Source organism: Sinocyclocheilus rhinocerous, unplaced genomic scaffold, assembly GCF_001515625.1.
Source record: "Sinocyclocheilus rhinocerous isolate Xijiao unplaced genomic scaffold, SAMN03320098_v1.1 scaffold62, whole genome shotgun sequence".
Classification (NCBI taxonomy): domain Eukaryota; kingdom Metazoa; phylum Chordata; class Actinopteri; order Cypriniformes; family Cyprinidae; genus Sinocyclocheilus; species Sinocyclocheilus rhinocerous.
The window spans coordinates 1,884,702-1,909,517 of NW_015656585.1; the positions used below are offsets into that span (position 1 = coordinate 1,884,702).

General features: G+C 36.7%; 1 protein-coding gene across 2 annotated transcripts in view; it reads left to right on the forward strand.

Moving 5' to 3' along the window:
• LOC107720291 (multiple C2 and transmembrane domain-containing protein 1-like) overlaps window positions 1-24,816 on the forward strand; it is a 152,581-nt gene that overhangs the window by 71,784 nt on the left and 55,981 nt on the right. For both annotated transcript variants that reach the window (XM_016527971.1, XM_016527972.1), the window contains exons 3-10: window positions 6,679-6,821; window positions 7,040-7,119; window positions 7,323-7,434; window positions 9,468-9,506; window positions 13,935-14,099; window positions 14,202-14,332; window positions 17,670-17,856; window positions 24,158-24,251. In XM_016527971.1, the coding sequence (XP_016383457.1) occupies window positions 6,679-6,821; window positions 7,040-7,119; window positions 7,323-7,434; window positions 9,468-9,506; window positions 13,935-14,099; window positions 14,202-14,332; window positions 17,670-17,856; window positions 24,158-24,251 (951 nt within the window). The remainder of the gene's footprint in view (window positions 1-6,678; window positions 6,822-7,039; window positions 7,120-7,322; window positions 7,435-9,467; window positions 9,507-13,934; window positions 14,100-14,201; window positions 14,333-17,669; window positions 17,857-24,157; window positions 24,252-24,816) is intronic.

Sequence of the window (24,816 nt, forward strand, 5' to 3'; positions counted from 1 at the left end):
TGACTCTTAACTTTTATAAAGAATATCTCTTTGGATTTGAGACTTTAGTCTTTGCAACTTTACAGATCTTCTTTATGCACCAAGAGCTTGTAACACTCCAAAGAGAAAGGAAAAATTGAAATCGCATTATTTGACCCCTTTAACACACGAAGTGTAGACATTGGGAAATATTCATTGTGCATATGTTCATTGTGTTATAACAGAGCTTTATAGACCTGGTTGCCTCTCCAGACACGTCCCATTGCCAGTTGTTCTATTCCTTGACCCGGGGAACCCACGGTGATCCCATGTGTGTATTCTTCCATGGTACGGTTCCCCTCTTGGTGAGCCCGTGTCTTTTCCTTGGCAGACTCTGCTCTGCCATCCCTGACGGTGTTGCCTCCCTCCTAACTGGACTGGAGCCACCTCAGAGACATTCCACATGTTGTACTGCCCTTAATGCCCAGTCCATATGTGTAATCTCCACATGATACCTCCCTGCGGGCAGGATGTGGATTCCGCAGCATCCCTGGAAAGGGTACGCTTTCCCAGTGCTATCCAATAAGTCTTACTGTATGGGTCTAGTGGAACAACAGTAATAGACCCTCTCCATGTAAGCCCTGTCCTATCTTCTGCCCCAGTTGCAGCGGGGGGACCAGGTGACTTACTAGGGGAGCTGGAAGCGGCACCAATAGTGGCACTTTGACCGACTGAAAGGGAACGTCTCGGTTACTTATGTAACCCTCGTTCCCTGAAGGAGGGAACGGAGATGTCACGTCCCGTCGCCACAGTTGCTTTACCACCGCGGGGAGCCGGGTCACTGGCTCGGCCCCTCAGCAAAAACCTGAATATGCGTTGCACCTGCTGCCTACTTATGCTCGTGCCATGAAATGCCCAGTCCATATGTGTAATCTCCACATGATACCTCCCTGCTGGCAGGATGTGGATTCCGCAGCATCCCTGGAAAGGGTACGGTTTCCCAGTGTTATCCAATAAATCTTACTGTATGGGTCTAGTGGAACAACAGTAATAGACTCTCTCCATGTAAGCCCTGTCCTATCTTCCGCCCCAGTAGCCGCGGGGGGATCAGGTGGCTTAGAAGTAGCAGTAGTGGCGCTTTGTTAGGGATCCCAATTCATTGGTAAGTTCTGATGTGACCGACTGAAAGGGAACGTCTCGGTTACGTATGTAACCCGCATTCCCTGAAGGAGGGAACGGAGACGTCACGTCGCGTCGCCACAGTTGCTGTACCACTGCGGGGCACTGGGTCACCGGTTTAGCTCCTCAGCGAAAACCTGAATGTGTGTTGCACCCGCTTCCACTTTTATACCCGCGCTGCAGGCGGAGCGTGAATGCAAATCTCGCACACTAATGTGCATTGGCTTATTTAGTTTACACTCGAAGGTGATAACGTCCCGTCGCCACAGTTGCTTTACCACCGCGGGGAGCCGGGTCACTGGCTCGGCTCCTCAACGAAAACCTGAATATGCATTGCATCTGCTGCCTACTTATGCTTTTGTCGTGACGAGCAGCAGCTGGATGCAATTATCGCATGCAAATGTGCATTGGCTCATTTAGTTTACACTCGAAGATGATAGGGCTCTCAGGCGAGATCCCAATTCGTCTCTTTATCAGAACAAATGAAAATGCCATCGAAACTTTTTTGAAGACAGTCTGTTTCCTATTATGCATTCATACAAATAATTGAATCATACATTCTTTCATATAATTTCCCTCAGCAGTCTGCCTTCAGTCATGTTTTCACACAAAACGAAACTACGTGTTGGGCCTGCGTGAGACTCTTAATAACTTTGATTAAAGTTGAGCAGTATTTACTGTGAGTTTTTCAAATCGCGGCAATCAAATACGGGTTTAATGACAATTAAAATACGAAACGGAATAATTAAAATAACCTCACGGCTGGTATATCAAGCATGTCCTGGCGAGCTACCTCCAGTCAGACCACGAGCTACTGGTAGCTCGCAAGCAACGTGTTGGAGACCCCTGATCTTGTCACTCTCATACTGCAGTATTATTTGTGACTGAGTGTAAAAGTAAAGCAGGTTGATGACTGAAAGCAGTTTCTGTGCCAACATTGTGAAGTGTGTGAATTTAGTCAAACGCTTACCACATGCTTGCCAGACTAATGCATATATAATAAATAAAATAATACAAATAAATAAAATAAGGCTGTGAGTAGATTAGAAATTTTAATAAAATGAATTACATTATTGTGCTAGTTAGGTATAAAGCACTGAAGGGTTAGTTCACCCCAAAATGAAAATTCTGTCATTAATTACTCACCCTCATGTTGTTCCAAACCTGTAAGACCACCGTTCATCTTTGAAACACAAATTAAGATATTTTTGATGAAATCCGAGAGCTTTTTGTGCACAAAGAAAACAAAAATAACGACTTTATTCAACAATTACAAGCAGAGGAATGCACGCGCATGTGCCGTGGTATGCGTGTCGAAGACTGACGCGGAAGAGAAAAAAATTGTTGAATAAAGTTTATATTTTATTATTATATTTATATTATTTTATGTATTTTGTAGAGGTAAACAGTGACAACAACTATAAGAACATTTAATTCTCATGGTCTTTGAATTCTTTGAGTTACGGTAAATTTTAGTAATCTGCTTTACTCGCACCACAGTGCTCACATTGGCGCTGTGACAAAAAAATCTCAGTATGAATCTGTCAATCATAGAACACTTAATGACTCATCACTAATACTTAATTTACATAGTTATTATGTAATAGCTTGTTTATACACTTATGATAATATAACTTAGTTGAACCAAATTTCTACACAAAACACTGAATTAAGCCACTAAAAACATATTTTATGAGAAATGCATTTTAAAAATAAAATGTATTTGGGTTGTTCTATTTTTATTAAAAAGAAACAAAAAAAGAAAAGAGAGGAAACAACAGGGAGAATCCTAATGGGGAAAAACAGCTTAAACCAACAAAGGCTTAAACACTTAGTGTGATTTAAGCTGTATTTTCGAGCAGGGTTGGGGTCAAGAAATTACATTAGCTGGTTTGAACTCAGGTCATTCTCATTAGCAAACAAACAATAAAATTATCCACTGTTCCACTGTTCCTTGGTTTCTGGCCAAGAAAGTAGTCTTCAATTTCAAACTGTCAAGCCTTTTAGATTAATGCGATGGTGAATGTACTATGGGAAAGTCCCCTATTCTGTCCATCTTTTCATTGTGGCTGATGAATCATTTCTGACTACAGATTTTACCGGTTTTAGTCAGGTTAATGATAAACGTCTTTCATTTCTTATAATGCTGAACGCTGTGCTGCAGATGGCTGTCAAGGGCAGAGATGTGGCATTCATCAGACCCTCAGTTTATGTGTCAGCATTTTCCCCCAAAGCTTTTTTCCACCGCAGACAGTTTCAGATATATTGTTCAGTGTTGCAAAGAATGATTCCCCCTCCCCTCTCTTTATTATTATTATTTTGTTTTTGTTCTGCAATATTCTGTGCATCATGTTACATTTCTCACACTGGAAATCTTGGTTATATATATTTTTCATTTTAATTTAAAACTGGAAATAAAGTTTCAAGATTTTGAAGCAAAGAAGCATTATAATGTGAAATGAATAAGAAATATTTAAGATTCTGCACAATAATTTGTGATTTGATCATATGAATCTTTGTATAGATGGTCAGGTGTTCTTCAGCTGAAGATCATGATGCTCTTTGGATCATCTCAGATCACACTGGAGAGCATGATCATCAGGTTGTACACAAAATTGTGGAGTGCAGAACAAGTGCTGAGGTCAGAAAAGAGAAAGGAATCAAACTACTAAGACATTCTGAAGTTCTGAAATTGACATTCTGAAATGAACAAAGATATAAACAGAAACATAAATATTTTTATTTGCAGTTTCAGTTGATATGCTGTATTTCTTACAGTCTGTGATGAGTTTATGTGGATATGGATGCATTGTGTTTGATATTCACATCAGGTCTTCTTTGGTTTTTATTCCTTTATCCTGAAGTAAAGACATGAAAATAAACTGTCTTCTTTCAGCTATCTCTCATGGTGCACCAACATAATTCACAGCTAAGTGAATCAAGCTAAGCTATCAACATCCAGAGGCAAACAGATTGCTTAACCAGAGCCATTATCTAGAGTCACTGACTCCTCTTGAATTTGAATGCAGTTTATTGTATTATTTAGATGAATGACTCAGTGGTTGAACGAACATTAGAATTGGCTTTAGGGGTGGATGAATAGGAAAATAACATCCCGTCTTGGTATCGCTGCATCTCCTGAATGAAGGGATGCATTTCAGTGGTATAAAGACAGTGAATGTAAATGCAAATTGGTTATTAGAACTAAAGCCTGTGGAGATTTGCATCAAGAGGTTTGCTTAACTGAAGCTTTGTTTTCATGTGTGTGTGTGAATTTTTTACTTTTTTGGATGCATGTGGACAGTGACAGTGCTGAGCGTGCAGCATGCTGTGATACAGATCTACAGGAGCATGTTTGATTACCGTATTAAATGTCTCAGCACTGATCTAATGATATTACAGAGGCTTCCCTCAGAGACTGATAGATTATGATTGGCATTGAGAGTTGCACACTGCAGAGGTGTTGAATGGGGATTCCCTTTCGGCGAGCTGATGTAACTGAAGTGATTGCTCATGGAGCTGTCGTTTGCCACTTCTAACATTCCCACACCCACACTCTTCTCACTTATATCATATATTCCAGTCTGGAGATGAGTGTGTTGATATAGATACCTATACTGCAAAAGGCTTTAAAGGGACAGTTCACCCAAAAATGAAAATTCTTTCATCATTTACTCACATGTTCCAAACCTCTATGCTTTTCTTTCATCTGTGGAATGTGAAAGAAGAATGTTTTGAAGAATGTTGGTAACCTAACAGTTTCAGATCCCATTGACTTATTATTACTGTAATATAAAAGTGAATAGTGACCATGGGCTTCCAAAAATGACAAAACATACAATAAAACATTCAAATGTGATTTTAAAGACATAATAATCTCATCTGCTTCAAATCTTATTCTTGTTCGCATACAGTACAGTATATTCTAATAATGTGTCATCGTACATTAATAATAATGTGCCAAATTTGAATATACATATATGAAATTTGTGAGCTACGTAAACTTGAATGTGGTCTTTTTCTCACACAAAGCTATCGTATACTAATGTAGCGTCACATTTACTCTTTTTATTGCTGACACTGGATCGTGCATCTCTGCACAGGGTCACTCAGGTTTCTGCAGAGCAGAGCATGAGCTGAATTTAAACATTATGTAGTTGATTTCCGGAAAAAACAACACTTCATTTAGTCAAAATATTGACATTTCCACTGGCATTGATGTTTGTCTTTGTCAACATAATGAAATCTAAGGGATCACTTACAAGAGTGGCTCCATTCCGGATACTGTGTTTACTGTGGTTTGGCACAACAGACTGTTTGATTGTCCATTGATTTGTTGGATTTTCTGCACAGAATGTTATTTATAATTGTTACAGCATCATTTGGATCTAAATATTTTCTTGATGCATTTAATCAAGATACAGTGTTATGACATTTTTCAATATTTCAGTTTGTTTTCAATGCAAATGCTTATTTATTAATGGAAAAAAAAGCTTATAAATGTGGCTTCTCCTCATTTATTTGTAAAGAATGATGCCATATTTTTATATTAAACCACATACCTTCCTCAGTTTATCAGATCTGCATGGCAAGTGTGGTATTTTGCTATATATTGTGCTATGTTTCTTCATGTCTCAGAGTACTATAATAGTTCCTGATCCACTGCAGATAGAGCAGGTCAGGTGACATGCAGGGCTCTGTGCAAATTCTCCACTGAACACACAGTGACATCTAGTGCTCTCTTTTAGGAACTGTACTATATTATACTGCAAACTAATTGAGTCGAATGTCAGTATTTGTCAGGCTTTGGCAATTTCATGAGCCAGTCACTTAGACACATCTAACATTGTGGAAAATTACATTCACACACATTCAGTGTTATGATATGCTCTGTACTGTTGTTGTTCTCTCTGTTGAGTCTTGTCATTTTGTCAGGGTATATAATGATGCTCTGTCATGTTGATTATTACTCATTAGTGTATTTGTTTGTTTATGGTTGTACTCACTGTATTCAGACTGCCCTTGTCTTCACACAGCACACTCATCCTCTCTCACTTTAGTGCTTGAGCCAATAAGGGCTGACAGTTAAGGTCACATGACCCAAGTCTCTTTGCCTCCACTCTTTCAGACCAATTTATACACACCATAGACAACTACTCCATGAGAAAGAAAAAGCCCTACAGCGAGAGAAAGAGGCTAGATAATGAATATGTGCATATGAGCAACAGCATATGTTTTTCAAAAATAACCTTTTTTTTTTTTTGCATCATCTCAGTCTGAGACTGTTATATAACTAGATGATGTAGGATTTTAAGTAGTTAACAGAAGGGCTGTGTATAATTTGCAACTGAGTGAAGAATGCAAATTCCAACTCATTTTCTCAGTGAAGTTTTATCTTTTTTGAAGTATTTTTAAAGGGTATCCAAATCACTGTTTATTATAAACTAAGCTGGTCTAATTTTGTAGAAGAAAAAACGTTATTTACCCAAGTTTCTCTTGAAAAACAGCTAAATGTATTGTGCATTTTTGTTGCATTTACAGGGACCAGTGACCCATATGTGAAGTTTAAAATCGCAGGGAAGGAGGTTTTCCGCAGCAAAACGATCCACAAGAACCTGAACCCAGTATGGGATGAGAAAGTCAGTCTGCTGGTGGAGAGTTTGAGAGAGCCACTCTACGTGAAGGTAAATGATTGTAAATGAGTGCTTTGTTCCAGTCATTAAATTGACTTTTAATGGCTGCTTAGTCATTAGTGATTATTTAATGTGTTTTAATTTAATGGAATGTGTTTTAACTAATGGAATTGTAAAGAGTCGATCTAATGTATGCTGGCTTTACAGTCAGTACAGTTTGTCGTGTGAAATGACATGCCTTACTGTTGGCTTTTTTCTTTCCTCTACAGGTCTTTGACTATGACTTTGGGCTGCAGGATGACTTTATGGGCTCTGCATACCTCTATTTAGAATCCCTGGAGCACCAAAGGTCTTCTGATGCTTTGTGACACATTGACGAATCTGAAACACAATCTCAAGTGCCATAATATCAATTAATTTACTTTGACACTGCTGCCCCCTAGAGTTTTTATTTATGTACAAACACACAAATGCTGTAAGAAAAGTAGAACCCAATGATTGAGCATGGCAGGATTTTGGTTGTTCATGCTGTAGGTTCTCTCTCCCTTTTAGGACCTTGGATGTGACCCTTGACCTCAAAGATCCCCACTATCCCAACCATGACCTGGGTTCACTGGAACTGGCAGTCACACTTATTCCAAAAGAGGGAGACTTCAGGGAAGCAGTGAGTTTTTAAAAATTTTTTTTATTTATTATGTCTTTGTTTTTCAAGCTGATATGTTTGAACTGTGAATATGAAGTGGAGGTGTGAGATGTGCTGCCAATTGTGGTTTCATACAAATGTATAAAAACTCAATGAACTGTACATTTGTTTTTAATTTATTTTTATTTTTTTAGCAAATACTGTATAATCAAATACTTCAGCTCTAAAGTACCAAGAACATTTACACTTATCCAACTCTTACAGATTCCAAACAATTACAACATGTTAAAACCTTGGAAATGTATTCGTCCAAGAGTTGTGAAAGCTCTGTATCTAATTATTATTATTTATTTTTTTTGGGGTCAGTATTTTTTTTTTTCTGACCCAAACTTTTGAACAGTAGGCTTCATATAATATGTCACCCATCTTACTGCAGTACAGAAGACTCCAAATGCATTCTCTGGGCTGGATGAACCAGTGTCTGACCTGGAAAGGATTTCTTTTGCATACATCAGAGAGAAATCTGTTGTCTAGAGAATATTCTCAGGATTGGCATGCAGAATTTCAATGAGAGGAAAATGAGTCCAGTTTTCCATTAGTCAGCTAGTGCCCTAGCAAACTCACCCTCACTTTACTTGAAGTGTTATGCAGTCATACGTCACATTTTTGCATTCAGTAATGCTCAGGATGCAAGAGTAATTATTGCTCAGCATGTATAAAGCATTCCTGGAAAATTTAACTATGCACAAAGTGTACCACGGGCAGTACGTTGGAACGCTAACAGGGTAACAAGTGCGCTGTAAGTTTATAGGGGAAATAATGGGGTTTTACACAGAACTGCATCATAAGAAAACTTACAGTATATTAGTAACTTCAGCTCTGGGTCAGTTTAACAAATGGGTAAAAACAATTCAAGGCCAACATTTATTGATGTTTAATCTGCCTGATTACACTCAGTACTGATCAAACAAATGCTAATGATAAGTATGGAGTGGAAAGTTAGTACTGCTTACTGCATACTGCATATACTATACACCAGGAGCAGTTCTAGACCCTTTTTAGAACTAGAACTTTCTTCAGCCCCCCAAAACTATAATCACCTATCTGAACAATCGACCCAGTGCTGCTTCCTCAAGAAAGTTTATCATTCCCACATGTTTTAAGTCTTGTCAGTTTAAATAATAGAAAATAATGAGTGGAGAAAGAGATGTTAAAATATTAATATATTCTTTTTGGTTCCTTTATCACACCAGAAATGGAATATCAAGTTGAGCACATTGCATTGTGGGATACATACTGCATGATGTGCACTTTAAACATGCTACAGTATACTGCAGAAATAGTGGAGTGTTATATAATGCAAGATATAGGCCTAGACTTTTTTAAAAAGTCCCTTGATAAACAACATTTACTTACTGTATGATCCAGTCACTTATAACACCTCTATAGATATGTGTGAGTGTGCCTGTGTATCTTTGTGTTAATCTAGCGTAGCGTTAGTTCTGGCAGGTCACGTTAGTCAAGCTCGCATCAGCTGACTCTCAGCTGATCCCCATCAACCTATGGGAATACGACACCTATCTAAGCATTCATGTATAAGGTCCCTCAGTATTATCAGCAGTTTTCGCATTGCTCAATAGCTAATTACCCTCCTCCATCCCCAACTCCTCCTCTGTCAGTCAGAATTCAGCCTTCTGATTCTCCTTTGAATCAGAATAATTCAAAAATGTGTACATAACATTATTGAACATTAATGCCCAGAACAGAACCATACAGCCAATCCAAACTGTATGCTAATTATCAATCATCTTTGAAGATAGTGGTCCTGACAGAAGTGAACTAACAAAGCTTTGAATGACATTTTATTTTTCTGTGTGTGATTTAGTGATTTTATTAGCTTATAATGGCTGCCCCCCAACCATAGCTTCCCTGGGCTGCCTCCTTATGACCCCTTGACTCTTCTGAACAGTATCCAGACAGGATGTCAGGTTCACCTCTAGCACCCTGTTAGAGAGGGCAAGGGGTGGCTTTATAACACTTTGTCTCATTCACAGACCATGCTTATGAGAAGGAGCTGGAAACGATCCAGTAAGGTAATAACAGCATGTCCCACCTGATCCCTGCCTTCTACAGTTCTCTGCTCAGACTGAAGGGGGCCGTGATCCCCAGCCCTTTTGCTTTTTTACCCTCACTTGCCTACTTTTGTTTCAGTCGTAAAATCGGCTTTTGCTGACTTTATTTTCTATGTGCTGCAATATACAGGGTATGAAACACTGTCATCTAGTGTACAAATAAGAAAATGGACCTTTGTCAAGTGCAGGGCACCAATTTTTGTCCTGCCTTTAAGGCTGAAATTAGCAATCAGTTCCAGATACAAATTTAGGGCCGCCAGGGTTTCCTTTGTGTATTGCAGCAATTGAATGAGAAAATAAAGCATACTCTGTTCTTGTCATCTTCATACTGCATCGACTGCACGGTGCATGTGCTGCAGTGTTCTGTCAGAAGATTTTGCACTTTATTGTTGTAGTCGAACAGGATGTGATCAGAGCAACCACTTATATAACCTGGTGATTTTGCATATGTAAAGCTATGTGTACACAAACTTCCTTTCTTAACATGAAAATGATGCATATTTTACCTAATTTGAAGCATATTTTTTTATTTTATTTTATTGTAGTATATTTTTGTGGTGGATCTGTGCACAATATCTTTTTTAATTATTATGATTTAATTATTATTATTATTTAACAAATTTGTTGCTGTTTATTTCAATGCTTTATCCATCTATCCAAGTGACAATGTTGGTTTCTGAATTTGATATTTTTGTGTAATATATTTATTATATATCAGAGTTATTATCATTAACTAAAACAGAAACTATAAAAAAAACTTTGTTAATTGAAATAAAGCTTAAATAAAAAAAATATAAACATTAGATTAAAAACTTGGCAAGTAACTAAAATAAATTTAAGTTGAAGCACTTAAATTACTACCTGGAAATAAATAAAACAAAACTGAACTAAAATTAAAACTAAAATAAACATAAAAGAATTAAATTAAATTAAATTATTAACATAAAATGAAATTAAACTAAATGTAATATTAAAAAGAAGACTGAAATGAGAAAAGCACATAACAAAATGAAATTTTAATCAAAAATGAAACTGAAAATATAAAAATAATATATTTTTTTAAATAATAATAAAAGCTATAAATATTTGAGTAAATATATTTAAATAGTAAATATTTCAAAGAATTCTTAAAACAATCTAATTTCTCTACTTTTTTGTTTGAGACTTTTTTTTAATGGTAAAGGGATAGTTCACCCAAAAATGAGAATGTGATGTTTATCTGCTTACCCCCAGGCCATCCAAGATGTAGGTGACTTTGTTTCTTCAGTAGAACACAAACAAAGATTTTTAACTCAAACCGTTGCAGTCTGTCAGTCATATAATGGAAGTGAATGGGAATCACGGCTTTGAGAGTCAAAAAACATACACAAACAAAACCAAATTAAACCCTGCGGCTCGTGACGATACATCGATGTGTAAAGACATGAAACGATCGGTTTGTGCAAGAAACTGAACAGTATTTATATTGTTTTTTTATCTCTGATTCACCTCAATGTCCGAACTGTCCTGAGCACGTTCTCAACAGCCGGCACGTGACGCGTCTTCTTCTTCTTGCTTGCTTTACGGCAGATCGCAGACTTATAAGTGCATTACCGCCACCTATCTCTCAAATGGACCATTGACACTCCTAATTGAGATTGTAGATAGAGTGCCAATGGTCCATTTGAGAGATAGGTGGCGGTAATGCACTTATAAGTCTGCGGATTATAGAAAGTGAAACTTAAATCTATAGGGGTGGTTGGATTAGATTGTAGATAGAGTGTCAATGGCCCATTTGAGAGATAGGTGGCGGTTCGAACATTGCGGTGAATCAGAGATAAAAAACGATATAAATACTGTTCAGTTTCTTGCACAGACCGATCGTTTTGTGTCTTTACACATCAATGTATCGTCACGAGCCGCAGGGTTTAATTTGTTTTTTTTTGTGTATGTTTTTTTGACTCTCAAAGCCGTAATTCCCATTAACTTCCATTATATGACTGACAGACTGCAACGCTTTGAGTTAAAAATCTTCGTTTGTGTTCTACTGAAGAAACAAAGTTACCTACATCTTGGATGCCCTGGGGGTAAGCAAATAAACATCACATTCTCATTTTTGGGTGAACTATCCCTTTAAGCTATTCCTCATCAACCTCACTATTAATCTATAAGTTGAAGTTCTGTTATAGTTTTTTTTTTTGTACATTATCTTCTTCCATGTGTTGTGAATGGATTGTTTTGTATGAAAGTGGCATGTTGGTCTGGGACGGGAATAACGTACTACTGTCTTTGTCTCTGGTTCATGCATGCATGTGTACAGCAGACCTCTCTGTTGTCTACTAAGTGAAAGTCCTAGTTTCAATGGTAATTTGTGGTCTTCAAGTGGAGTCCCAGTTTAAGACATTTCTAACACGCAACCCAGTTGCATTGATTTGCGCTACTCAAGAGAACAAAATGCTTCAGTTGCATGTCCCAGCAGAGGTCAAGTAACTCCTGTTTTGTTTTGGCTAATGTTGGAGCCCAACTTTTTTAGAGAGGCCCAGAAACATGAAAGTGGCTCTCTAGCATGTGGATAAGGACGTCCTGCTGAAAGGCTTACCCCACCCAAGCCTTTGAAGCGCCAAAGTAGGCCATGTTGGCTGGGTCTCGGGAATACTGTAACAGCGCTACAATAACAAACTTTTACACCACTCGCGGTGCACACTTGGGTGTTTCTTCTATTTATACTTCCTATATCTGTTTCATTTCCAAAATACTGTAACGATGAGCTCTGTAGATGCAAATCAAGCGGGATTTGTAATTGATACATCTCCTAAATTAAAACTTCTGCTATGATATATAAAAATATAAAGAAAACTTCACCCTGAAGTGCATGGAAGAACAACATTAATGCTAACACAGCTGTTAGCCAAAATAATACTTGCTTCCAGTTCTACTTTCTTAATCTACTTCATGGTTTTATACTTTCATCTCTTTTAACCATTATGTCACTGAGGAAGTGCAGCCTTTTTTAGTCACAATCAACATCAGAACAAAACGAGTAGGTCGGCATCATGGCCAAAGATCACATTAGAGCTCTGAATGCTTATGTTAAGCCTCTCACAAAAAGAGTCATTTTACAGTGTACAGTCGGAGTATCACACTAATATCTGGAGAGAACGTCATTAGCTGCCTGCTTTTAACATCAAAAGTGTGTGTTTTTTTCAGAACAGGTTTGCTCAGAGTTGAATGAATATGCATTTTAAACAAGAAACACATTAATAAGGACTCCACATTAAGCACAGAGATATCTATTAAAATTGTTTGTTTCAGTCCTCAGTTATCTGATACTAAAAGACTGCATTAGTCTGCATATATAAAATTCTTAATTAGATAATAAACATATATATTACTAATTAGAAGATTTCTCATTGCTGGATAAATGAATGGTGGTAAAATTAATATTATAATGTTAGCATTTGTTGTACTACATTGATTCTTGAAAAAAATCAACAAGAGCTTTATTTTCCATTTTTATTTTTATTATTTTCATTTAATGCCATCAAATATGACCTTAAACATTTCTTCATGAGATTTACCCTATTAGACAATGTAGACCGGATCTTAGAAGGGCTTTAGTAGTTTTTTGCTGTTTATTTCATATATTGCCGTTCAAAAGTTTAGGGTCAGTAAGATTTTATTGGTGGTGAATTAAATTGATCAAACGTGACAGTAAAGACATTTGTAATGTTACAAAAGATCCCTATTTAACATAAATGCTGTTCTTTTGTACTTTCTATTTATCAAATAATTCAGAAAAAATATATATCATGTTTCCACAAAAACATTAATCGGCACAACTGTTTTCAGCATTGATAATAAGAAATATTTCTTGAGCACTAAATCAGCTTATTAGAATGATTTCTGAAGGATAATAATAATAATAATAATAATAATAATAATAATAATGACATGAGTAATGACTGCTGAAAATTTTAATGTTACAGTATTTTCATTTGTAGTTATATTTCACATTATTTCTGTTTATACTGCATTTTTGATCAAATAAATGCAGCAGAGATGTCTTTCAGAAACATTTAAAAATCTTACCGACCCCAAAATTTTGCACAGTAGTGTATATTCATGTTTTACTCATGGAAAGATACCGTTGACACACTGTTGTCTGTGTTTATCTCTGTCTTTGCAGTGCCGTCACTCTCTGTGTGTATGTTGTTCTTACATACCGCATCCCCAAAATATGTGTCTTTCATGTTGCTGCAACTTATTGCTACACTGTTTTCGCATCACATTTTTGACCACAAACACATTGTCAGCCATTCAGCTTTAACTTCATTGACTTTCTCTTCACATTGGATTGTATCTTGCCTGATGTGAGTGTGTGTATGGGTGTGTGTTTTTGTCACATCGCAGCATCAGAGTCTGAGGTTATCAGACGTTCACAGAAAGGCTCAGCTGTGGAGAGGCATTGTTAGCATCAGTCTCATCGAGGCCCGTGACCTCCAGCCTATGGATGCCAATGGCCTCAGTGACCCTTATGTCAAATTCAGAATGGGACATCAAAAGTACAAAAGTAAGGTATGGTCCACATGAGCTTTATTCAAGTTACTTGTTCATTTGGGACTTTCTCTTTCACGTAAGGTAAATTCTGATCAAGTGTGCTTCTTTCCTTCTATGCAGACAATACCAAAAACGCTAACCCCCCAGTGGAGAGAGCAGTTTGACTTCCACCTGTATGATGAACAGGGCGGTTTCATTGACGTCACCATCTGGGACAAAGATGCAGGGAAGAAAGATGACTTTATGGGCAGGTTGGTCATGCACTTGACTTTTTTGTGTTATTCTCACACTCTCGTAGTCTGATCTGATTAACATTTACATTACATTTACATTTAGTCATAGCAGACACTTTAATCCAAAACGACTAACAAATGAGGACAATAGAAGCAATCTTAAACAACAAAAGAGCAATAATATGTACAGTAAATGCTGTGACAAGTCTCTTTTTTATAATAAATAGTATAATAAAAAGTTAGAGGGTCAGTTTTTTTAAATAAATAAAAAGAAAACAAGTCGAAAGAATAGAAAAAAATAGAGAACGCTAGTGTTAGAGGGTCATTTTTTTATAATAAATAAAAAGAAAACAAGTAGAGAATGCTAGTGTTAGAGGGTCGATTTCCTGATTAATTATGGCTCATAATTACTGTAGTTTTTTGGCAACATGACAATATGATATTCTCTACAGTTATAGGTTGTGAATATGATATTCACTACTGTTATACCATTGTGCAGTACAGGGTTTCCCAACCTGTCTTAGGGGTCACTAGGTCTACTTGTTTATAAAGCAATCACCAAGTAGCCTGCAAGATTACTTAAATAATTAAAATAAGACAAAACAATCTTTATATATAAATGTTTTGAAAAATCATTGACATTTTTAGTTTTTCTCAAGCTCTGAAATATTTTACTGAGTAGAAATTGCAGAGAAATTGCATTTGCCCTTATTCTGTATTTTCAAAAAGTGTCAAAGTCATATGAATTCATTATTAAACACTAAAGAATATTGAGTTCTTGAATCTAATGATATAATAGAATTTAATATAATATTTAAATATCTTAGTCTACATGGGGGTCCTTTAAATATTGTTTTGGATAATTGAGGCCTTGGAGTTAAAAAGGTTGATAACCACTGTCTAATAGATTTATAGAGTAAAAACCATTACAACAGTACAGGTTGAACAAATCAAATTTGAGTTTTTCCTCGTAAAAAAATCACCATTCTATTGGCATTCAGAAGTGCTTGTGATCAAAATGACTATATGCAAGAGATGGAGAATGTGCAGTACTCTCAATCAATTTTATGGCAATCACTAAAATCACTCCTAGAGATGAAATGGTATGTAAATTGATACATTAATAAAAACCAAAGTCTTTATTTAGTGTTTTTAGGTTTTAATTTTCAAAGTGTACATACTGTACGTTTCATAGCCAATTATTGATGCAAAATAAACCATGACAATGTGTTAAGGACCTCTAAGCAAAGCTACTTTCCAAATAAATACAGGTGCATCTCAATAAATTAGAATGTCGTGGAAAAGTTCATTTATTTCAGTAATTCAACTCAAATTGTGAAACTCGTGTATTAAATAAATTCAATGCACACAGACTGAAGTAGTTTAACACAAAATATATATGTATTTTTATTAGAGACAACACAGTGATGTGGGATACAATTTACCTGTCACTTATACAGTATATATATATATATATATATATAATTTGACTGCAAAATGCTGTGATTGACCAATTACAAGTATAATACTGTTAAATAACAGGTCTGCTGTACGGTATGTTGCAGCTAAAGTCATTCATTCTTCAAACTGTCCTCTCATAGACAGTTCCTGTGTGTGTGTGAGAGAGGGTGAAAGAGGGAGAGAGTTTGAGAATCGCAGCCTCTGACAAAACCCCATTAGGAGTGATTGACAGTAGAGTTAATGGCTGTGCGATGTGGGAATGAGGCAGTGGACTTTACTTAGTTTCCTGTCTGTCCCCTACACCAGTCCTCCTGGTCATTGAGGTGGCATGTCAGAATCAGTCGGGTGGCGTTCTTGTAATTGGCTATTTCCCTCTGTTAAATGCTCATCTACTTGAGTCCTCTCTGACCATGAGTTGTCCAGCGTGCCCCAGCCTGCCCCAGCACTGATCTCCACATTAGTTACTCCATTCAGGACCGATTGAAGCTTTCAGTACCTGCATGATGTTCCGGTAGAGAAGAACACATTGTCACAGCGGGAACATGTGGAGGAATTGCTGGGAACAAACTGTATTCTAGTGCAATTATTCAGCCATTTTCTCTCTTGTGGTTTCTTTCTGCCTCATGCACTTGGTTTTTCTTCTTTGTTGTTTTTACTAGGGGGAAGTTGAAAAAAAAAGTTATCAGTTACTTCTGATTTTTTTTTTTTAAGATATTTGAATGTAACTCAAATATTTGATATACTAATATATTTGCATTGCTTTACCTATTATTAAGAGTAATCACATTAAAATGGGTCTTATTTACAGTTCCAACGTAATCTTATACTGATATACACTACCTGAATTATTATTGTCACTGTTATTATTATTATTATTAGTAGTAGTGGTATTATGCTGAAAACTGTTGTGCTGCTTATTATGTCTGTAGAAACTGTTCTAAATGTTTTCAGGATTCTTTAACGAATAGAAAGTTGAAAAGAACATTGTTTATTTGAAATTGATTTAATTTAAATTTAGCCCAATTTAATCTGTTCTTGCTGAGTAAAAATATTAATTCATTAAATTCAATAAATTCAATAAATAAATAAATAAATAATAAATAAATAAAATTCCAGTTTTGACTTGGAAATTAGCAAAATATTTACTCAAATCAATTTTTACTTTAATCAATACGTAATGCAGATCTTTTATCAAAACAGCCAGAAGTCATATTAAAATATTCAAACAAACTAATTTAATAACTGATCATAAATATTTATGAGCAAAGCTGTGTTGTGGCAAAAAAAAACTTGTCATGACCACTACACATTTAGGTGTAATTATCACCATTAAACTTCACATTTACAGAGTGTTTGAGTTTGTTGTGCTGACATTTTTAACACAACCAACTTAGTATATTTGTTTACGGAGGAGATGAGAGTCAGTGAGGAGCTTAAGATCAAATAAGAGATGTGTGATTTCCAATCAAAGTGTAATTTTGTCAAATTGTACTAAAAGTTAAAAAATATCTTTTAATTGTGTATTTAAGATACACAAAATGCTAGCAATAATAAAATTAGCCTCAGCATAGAAAAGGAGGCCGACATTTTATAAGAGAAATGTATTTTCCATCACAAAATGAAGGTTTTGAGTTGTGGTGGAAATTACATTTATGTTTTTGACAGTTCAAGAGAACAAAATAAAGAAAGAAAGAATGACAGTGTTTTAAGGAATATCATTTTTAAATGTCCACAGGGTCAGAAGTGCCCGCAGTTAAAGAAACACCCATTCATTGAGCATTTTGTTTAGGTTTCTTTTTCTCTTTTCTGCTGTGTCTTTCTCTTGTCATACATGTGGTATCCTGTAAGACAACATGATAATGATGATGGTGTTGTGTGTGTGTGTGTCTGTCAGGTGCCAGGTGGACCTCTCTGTTCTCTCAAAGGAGTGCACACACAGACTGGACCTGCCTCTGGAGGAGGGTGAGGGCACACTGGTGCTGCTGGTCACTCTCACAGCCTCTGCTGCCGTCTCCATCGCTGACCTGTCCGTCAACGTATTGGACGACCCCCATGAGAGGAAGGAGATTCTCCACAGATACGTAAGGGCAAACTCTCATATTCAGAACACTTTGAATGCGCCTATATTGCTTGGCATAGAAATTATCATTAGCTCAGTATAAATCAGTGAGAGTTAGGGATAGAAAATATCATTACTCAGTATAAAACAATAGTCAATGGAAACTCCCTTGTCTCCACCTGACAATACAAATTCCATTTGCTTGGTTTTTAAAAATACAACCTGAAAATGCAGGTTGGGTGTGAATAGACCTTTCTTTGGTATAGCAAAGACTCTTATTTTATTTTTATTTTTTTTAGTCACCAAAAACCAGGGGCAAGATTCAGGAAAAATGAATTCTTAACATTCTTCTTAACGGTTATATTCTTATTTTCCACCTTAAGAATAAAGTTATAAGAATAAAGAATAAACTTTGGTCCCACTTTATATTAAGTGGCCTTAACTAGTAACTACTATGTACTTACATCAACAAATAAGTACAGTGTACTTATTGTGTTCATATAGTATTGCAAAACACTTTTGCTGCTATTGAGGTGGGATACGGGTAAGGTTAGGAATAGGTTTGGTGGTATGGGTAGGTTTAAGGGTGGGTTAAGGTGTAAGGGATGGGTCAACAGTGTAATTATAAATGTAATTACAGAAATTAATTACATATGTAATTACATGCAGGTATTTTTAAAATATAAGTACAATGTAAAAACATGTATGTACACAATAAGTGCATTGTACCAAATTATTAATTTAAATGTAAGTAAATAGTTGTTAAGGCCACTTAATATAAGGTGGGACCTAAACTTTTTTATTCCCCCCCAAAAAAATTATTCAAAAAATTTATTTTTGTCTTCCAAAATTGTTCTGAAAAAAAAAAAAAAAAAAACTTAAAGAATTTGAATTTCTAAAAAGAATGTTCATAAAACAATCCTAAAAATGTGCGTAAATAGCCTTCTAAAGTTAGGTCTTAAATCCAAGAAGTAACTTTTTACTTAAATCATTTATGTATAATGCATTATAAAAGTAGTTTTAATGCATTAATTAATTATGCCTTGTAATGCACCTCATGAATAATTGTAACCACAGTTAATACATTATAACACTTATCAATTCATTGTTACACTATGCATTTTAAATTCAGTTATAATTATTTACAACAAGATATAATGTATTACAATGCAAATTATGAATAATTGTAATGCATTATACCCTTCAATAACCCTTTATAATGCATTATACATAAAGGCTTTAAGTAAAGTGTTACTGATGATTCATTTATTGGGATGGTTTAAATATTAAGCATCTCAACATAACACTTTACACTGTAGAGTCATCTAGGAAGAGTTTTAAAGTGACAACACATCTTTCGGCCCATCAAATGTAGTGTTCTGATAAAGTACCGTATTGAAATGTTCTCTCTCAATGTATACGTGCCTCATATGCATAGACGGAGCTGAATTGCGTCTCAGTTGGAGCCAGGTTCTCAGACCTGGCAGAACCTCAGCGATATGACCTCCTTTTGAAAAGCACTCAACCTCTGGGGGCCAGAGATCGGTTCAGGCCTGTAGAGAGAAGGATCGGGCCTCCCCGCTCTCTGAGGAAAGGGAGAGAGGAGCTGATTGGGATAGAGAGCTGTGAAGGAGAGCAGTAGCGGGGGCTGTGACAGGCTCTTTTCAGGCAGGGTGTGCTCTTGAAAGGCCCGGGCTGAAAGGAGCCCAGTGTCCCTATGCGGAGGCCTTTGGCCCATCATGGCCCCAAGGCCCTCCAGTCCTCACTCTAGCACAATGCTCTCAGCCTCTTGCTTTGTCTTTAGTCTGTTAACCCTTCGTTCGCCGCTATTTGTGGCTCTCCGCCACCTCTTTACATGCCAATAGCGAGGGACAGGGCTGAAACAAAAGGGCCACTTTTTGTTCACACTCGATACAGCTGCTCTCGGGGGTAACGCAACAGCTCTTGAATCGCGACTGTTTTAAGAGCCCCAACATGTTTAGGTTTGCTTTTGCGGGCCCAGCGTGTTTCTCTAACCTGGTTCTTGGCGAAGCAGGTTTGTGCACAATACTTTGCTCTAATTCAAGAGGAAAGTCGTGCTGGGAGGTGTGTTTGATCTTCGGTTAAATACTGGTGGAAAACACTCCACAGGCCAAACGGCGGACAGGTGACCTACATAACCGTGCATATAACGAGTTAGCGCCATCGTGCTCTCCTACGCCACCTTGTCACCCCAGGTCCACTAGGGGGAGCTGTTGGACCAGAATTGAAATGAGAAAATTCCGTCTTCTAACAAGAAAGGGGGGAAAAATGAGGTACTGGTCGCTGAGATGGGAGGGGCTGGTGTGCAAAATGAAAAGAAAAGCTATTTCACCTTGCACAACACCATTCTTTTTTTTCTAGTGCTAAAGTATAGATGTTCCACTCCCTCGTTCCCCACCCTCTCCCCCACCTTGTACTATGCATCCAGGCATTCATTAGCACCCTAGCCTGCAGTCCGATAGGGACAGATATGCTCAAGAGAAGATGGGGGGCTAAATGGAGGATGGGACAGTGGATTCCAAAGATACATCATTAAAGTGGAGGAGGCATATCAGATGACTTTCAGCACTTTGCATATAGGGTGTGTGGGCCCGGGAGCCTTGTCAAGGTGTGTTAATGGCAGAAAATGAAGACGTCTGTTGTCGTCTACCTGTCATTCAGTACGTCATGTCACATCTCCAGCTCTTTTCATTTACTTCACGAGCATTACAACGTGCAAGTTTTTCATTTATGTAGACATATCTGCCTAAAGTTGAATTGGCTTTATTTTCTGTGTGCGCACGATAAATATGTATAAGACTGGTAAAAACTAGTTAGACTTTACAGTAAGGTTGTATGTGTGCAATTAATTAAGGCAATTGTTAAAAATGAACAATACTTGTACAGCATTATACAGAATGTATTTATTTATTTACTAACATAAAACTAGTAATTGATGAGCTAACAGCAATATTATAATAGCAACAGTAATAATAAATATTACAATAATAATAGCAATGCATTTTTTTTACATTTAATAAATGCATAAACTAATAATTAAACTAACAATGAACAATATAATTAATAATAATAATAACAATAATAAATGTATTCGTTTATTAATTTATAAAAAATATTCATTGACATGAATTTACAATGAACACTAGTATAATAGTAATAATAATAATAGCAATAATTACAATTAAATTTATTCATTAAGTCATTCATTAAATAAATGTGAATTAATTAGTAACTATATAACTATAAATGTTAGCCTTTGTGTTTCAGAAACATTTAATGCTTAAATCTCTTTTCTATTCATAGATTTGCATTTAATCCCATTCTTTTAGTCCTTCTCGATTTAAAAAAAAACATGAAAAAGATAAGCCTCAGATACGATTGCATCTTTTTGGAGCTCACGGATCTCAGTCTTTAAGCAGTTATTTCTCAATATTCCCAGAGAGGAGGACTGTATCAGCGCTTCGCAGCTGTTGTTGTAAGCAGAGCGAAATTATGCATTTTAATAGTTGCCGGGCGTGTGCGGGCGACTCGTGTGTAATGGACGTTAATGGGCATCAGGGCCAGGGTGACCTCTGCTGAAGTGGAGGCGCACAGTTCCTCTCTGGTCCTGTCACTCGCTTCCAAATCAAAATGTGAACAAGTACAGCAATGTGTGTGTGTAAGGACGGGAAGTAGGAGGAAAAGAGTGAGAGAGCAGCAAAAGAGGGAGGCAGGGAAGAGGGGGGTGGAAGCTGTTAGCATTCCATTTTTATTATGACATTTCACAGTCATCCGATTTAATGTCCCCTGACCGGATTGTCCGGCTGGAGACGGTGGGCTTGAAATGTTATTTAGAGCATTGATAAAAGGTGAGCGCCTGCGAGATGACAGCGAGTCATAAGGCTCCGCGCGGTGACATTCATTTTCTCCACAACAGAGATGGAATAAGACGTCACGGTGACAAGCTGTCACTCAAGACACAGCCCCGCCATCTCACCCCTCCCCTTCTCTCCCTTTTCGGTCCCTACTGTCTGGTTGGGGGTTAGAAGGGGCTCTGTGTGTGTGTGCGCAAGTGTTTATGCGCTACCCCTTTCCTGTAATGGGACTAAACCGCTCTCCTCCTCAGCGTACCATATGAGTTGGCCTTGCCTTGCCGGCCCCAAAGCCGAGGGTGGTGGGAAAATATATTCTTCAGCCTTTCATTAAAAAAATAAAAAGGCCTCATCTCCTGAGCTTTTCAATCTCCTTGCCTGTCTTTTGAGGGGTCTGAAAAGCCAGCACCCTTTACAAATCTGAAATTCCTCTGCTATGGAAATGCACCAGCTCCCTCCCCAAAAAATCTGTCACTTTTCTTCAAGGCTGCAATAATCATAAATAACAAGCCTTTGATATCTACTTAGAAATCATGTATTGAATGTATGTGTAAAAATCATCACTTTTTTCCCCTCTCCACTTATTTGCTATCAGAGGATTTTCAACAATAATATCATTCGTAACAGGCAAAGCCAGTCCGAGTGTATAATGAATTAAGTCTGCAGTCTGGCCCCGACTTGAGAAATTCAAATTATAATTATTCCTCTGGGTATGTGTAGGGCTTATTGCCAAAAAGAGAATTAAAGTGAGGTCTCCAGTGCTTTTGACGGCACACCAGTGAGATTGTGTCATCTCTATCAGTCCAGCTGCATTCACTCGCATTTCAAAGTGTCCGTCTGGAAATGTCACAAGTTTTGCTTGTGACAACTTTTACTGCGGTCCATATAGAGGGCAGAGATGTACAGACATATTTTATTTAATTTAATGGACAGCTTTCCATTACTGTGCATTTATTAGACACGGAAAGCTTTAAATCTCTGAGGTTGCTCTTTTATAGCTCAGCAGGAGACTTCTCAGCTTTGTTTCCCTTTTAACTTAGGAAAAAGTCAAATAAATAATTAAGATATTTGTTAGAATAATAGTTTATACCTTACAATTTTTATATATTAGAGCTATGAAATATAATTCTATTTTAGAAAAATTAGATATTAGTTTCTTTTTTGTTGTTGTTGAGATCTCTTTTGAACCTCCAGATTAGATATAATCAATACTAGGATCTTTTTTTTTTCTCAGAAGAAAAATCCTAAACAAAAGACTGTTTGCTCTCTATTTCATTTTTTTGTCTTTTGTCTTTTTTTTTTTTTTTAGATATTTAATTACTATAGGCGTGTTTTTGCTATTCTTTTTGTTTGACAAAACTGTACACACTATAAAATGAGGAGAAAGACGAGTCGGGGGAGAGAGAGAGATTGCTCATGCTGTGGCCACACAGTTAGTGTGTGGTGCCTAGTTTGTTTCATGGCTAAATGTCAGCCCCTTTAATGCTACAAAAGACACACAAAGGAACTGTAATGGAGTATTATGGTCTCTCAATGAGAGGCTTTTATCAGTATGAGCGTAATTGACTAGCTCATAAATCATGCTTAAGTGTCTTTGCTGATGCACTTGTCTTTGAGCAGTTTATCCACCTCCCGAACATTTACAGTTTTAGTGGCGTCTCTGCTAGTATTTTCTGTTTTTCCTTTGCATTTAATTGCTCACATGGTTGTCAGAAAATGAAAGAAATCCTTTTTCGGAGGAACATGGATGTGAGTATAGATAGACACATGCACTCTGGAAGAGAACTGACATAATTTAGATTTGACATCAGCATTGTTTAATTGGTTTTTATTAAAATTTTTCCCTCTTCTCACTCATGTGAAATACCACATTTTACATTTGTGTTGTATGTGTATCTGTATTTGTTCTAGATCATGTGTAAGGATTTATCTTGGCTTCTTAAACAGGTTTATAAAGTTTCAGCTATGACTGATTTAAAACAACGCAATATTCCTTTATCACAAATGTAGACAGATTGCTGGTTGACTGTTTTTTGTTTCATATTTATATCATTTTATTTCAGTAAGTAGTGCATTTCTAAAGCTTACAAAGTATATACAGAAAGTATTTAAATGCTAACGCCACACTTAAAAATGTTCAATGTCTTTGCATTATATAATGGAATATCGTTTCATATTTATTTCATATAGTAAAAAAAAGTGTCATTTAATTTATTTTAATGATATATAGCACAAACACAAGCAGTTTTTAGTTCAAAGAAAAGGTCTAGCATCATTTGTTTGCAGATGTCTCTTTCTTTATTATTTTGTCATTGTATGCAGTGAAAATTATACATTGTAAAGTAATTTAAGTCTTAAAATGCTTCTTTGGACCACTGTATATTCTTCAGCTGTGTGGATATGGAGCTACTTATACTTTTCAAATGCTTTTTTCTTCTTTGACCTCCGCAGAATCTACTCAGATCCTTTCACAATATTAAAGACGTGGGCATGGTGCAGGTGAAGGTGATCCGAGCGGAGGGGCTGATGGCAGCTGATGTTACAGGTAAGAAAAACCCTCCCACACACACATACAGTGATCCTGACATATGCTTTCTCACTCTGTTTTCCGCAGTTACTGATAAAACCTATCATTTCCCTTGGAATGGTCAGCAGGAGGCTGATAATATTGCATTCTGCTCTGTGCTAATGGATCGCTGGCTTCTGAGATCACTGCGTCTCTTAAACATATTTTTTTCTTGTGCGTCTGCTCCGGTTTCCATTAATTCTTACTTTTAATTAGGTCTGCAGTGGACAGGCCTAGTTTCTGGCACTATAAATTATCAAGTTGAAAAAAAGATTGGAGACGATGCAGTGAGTTGATTCTTATTCAGAATCGGAGTGAGACATTAACAAACACACTTACCTTGGGTCATTTATTAATGCTACAACTGAATTAAAATGCATCTAAATGTATTAGTTTTTGTTTTTTTGTTCTTTTTCTGGCCGTTTTTCCTGGAAACTGTGACCTCATTGCAACTGAATCATCAGTTGTTCCTCAGCTTATGTGTGTTATATTCAAATAAGATATTTCTGTGACTTTTAACACTTTTAAAGGAATACAATGCCAT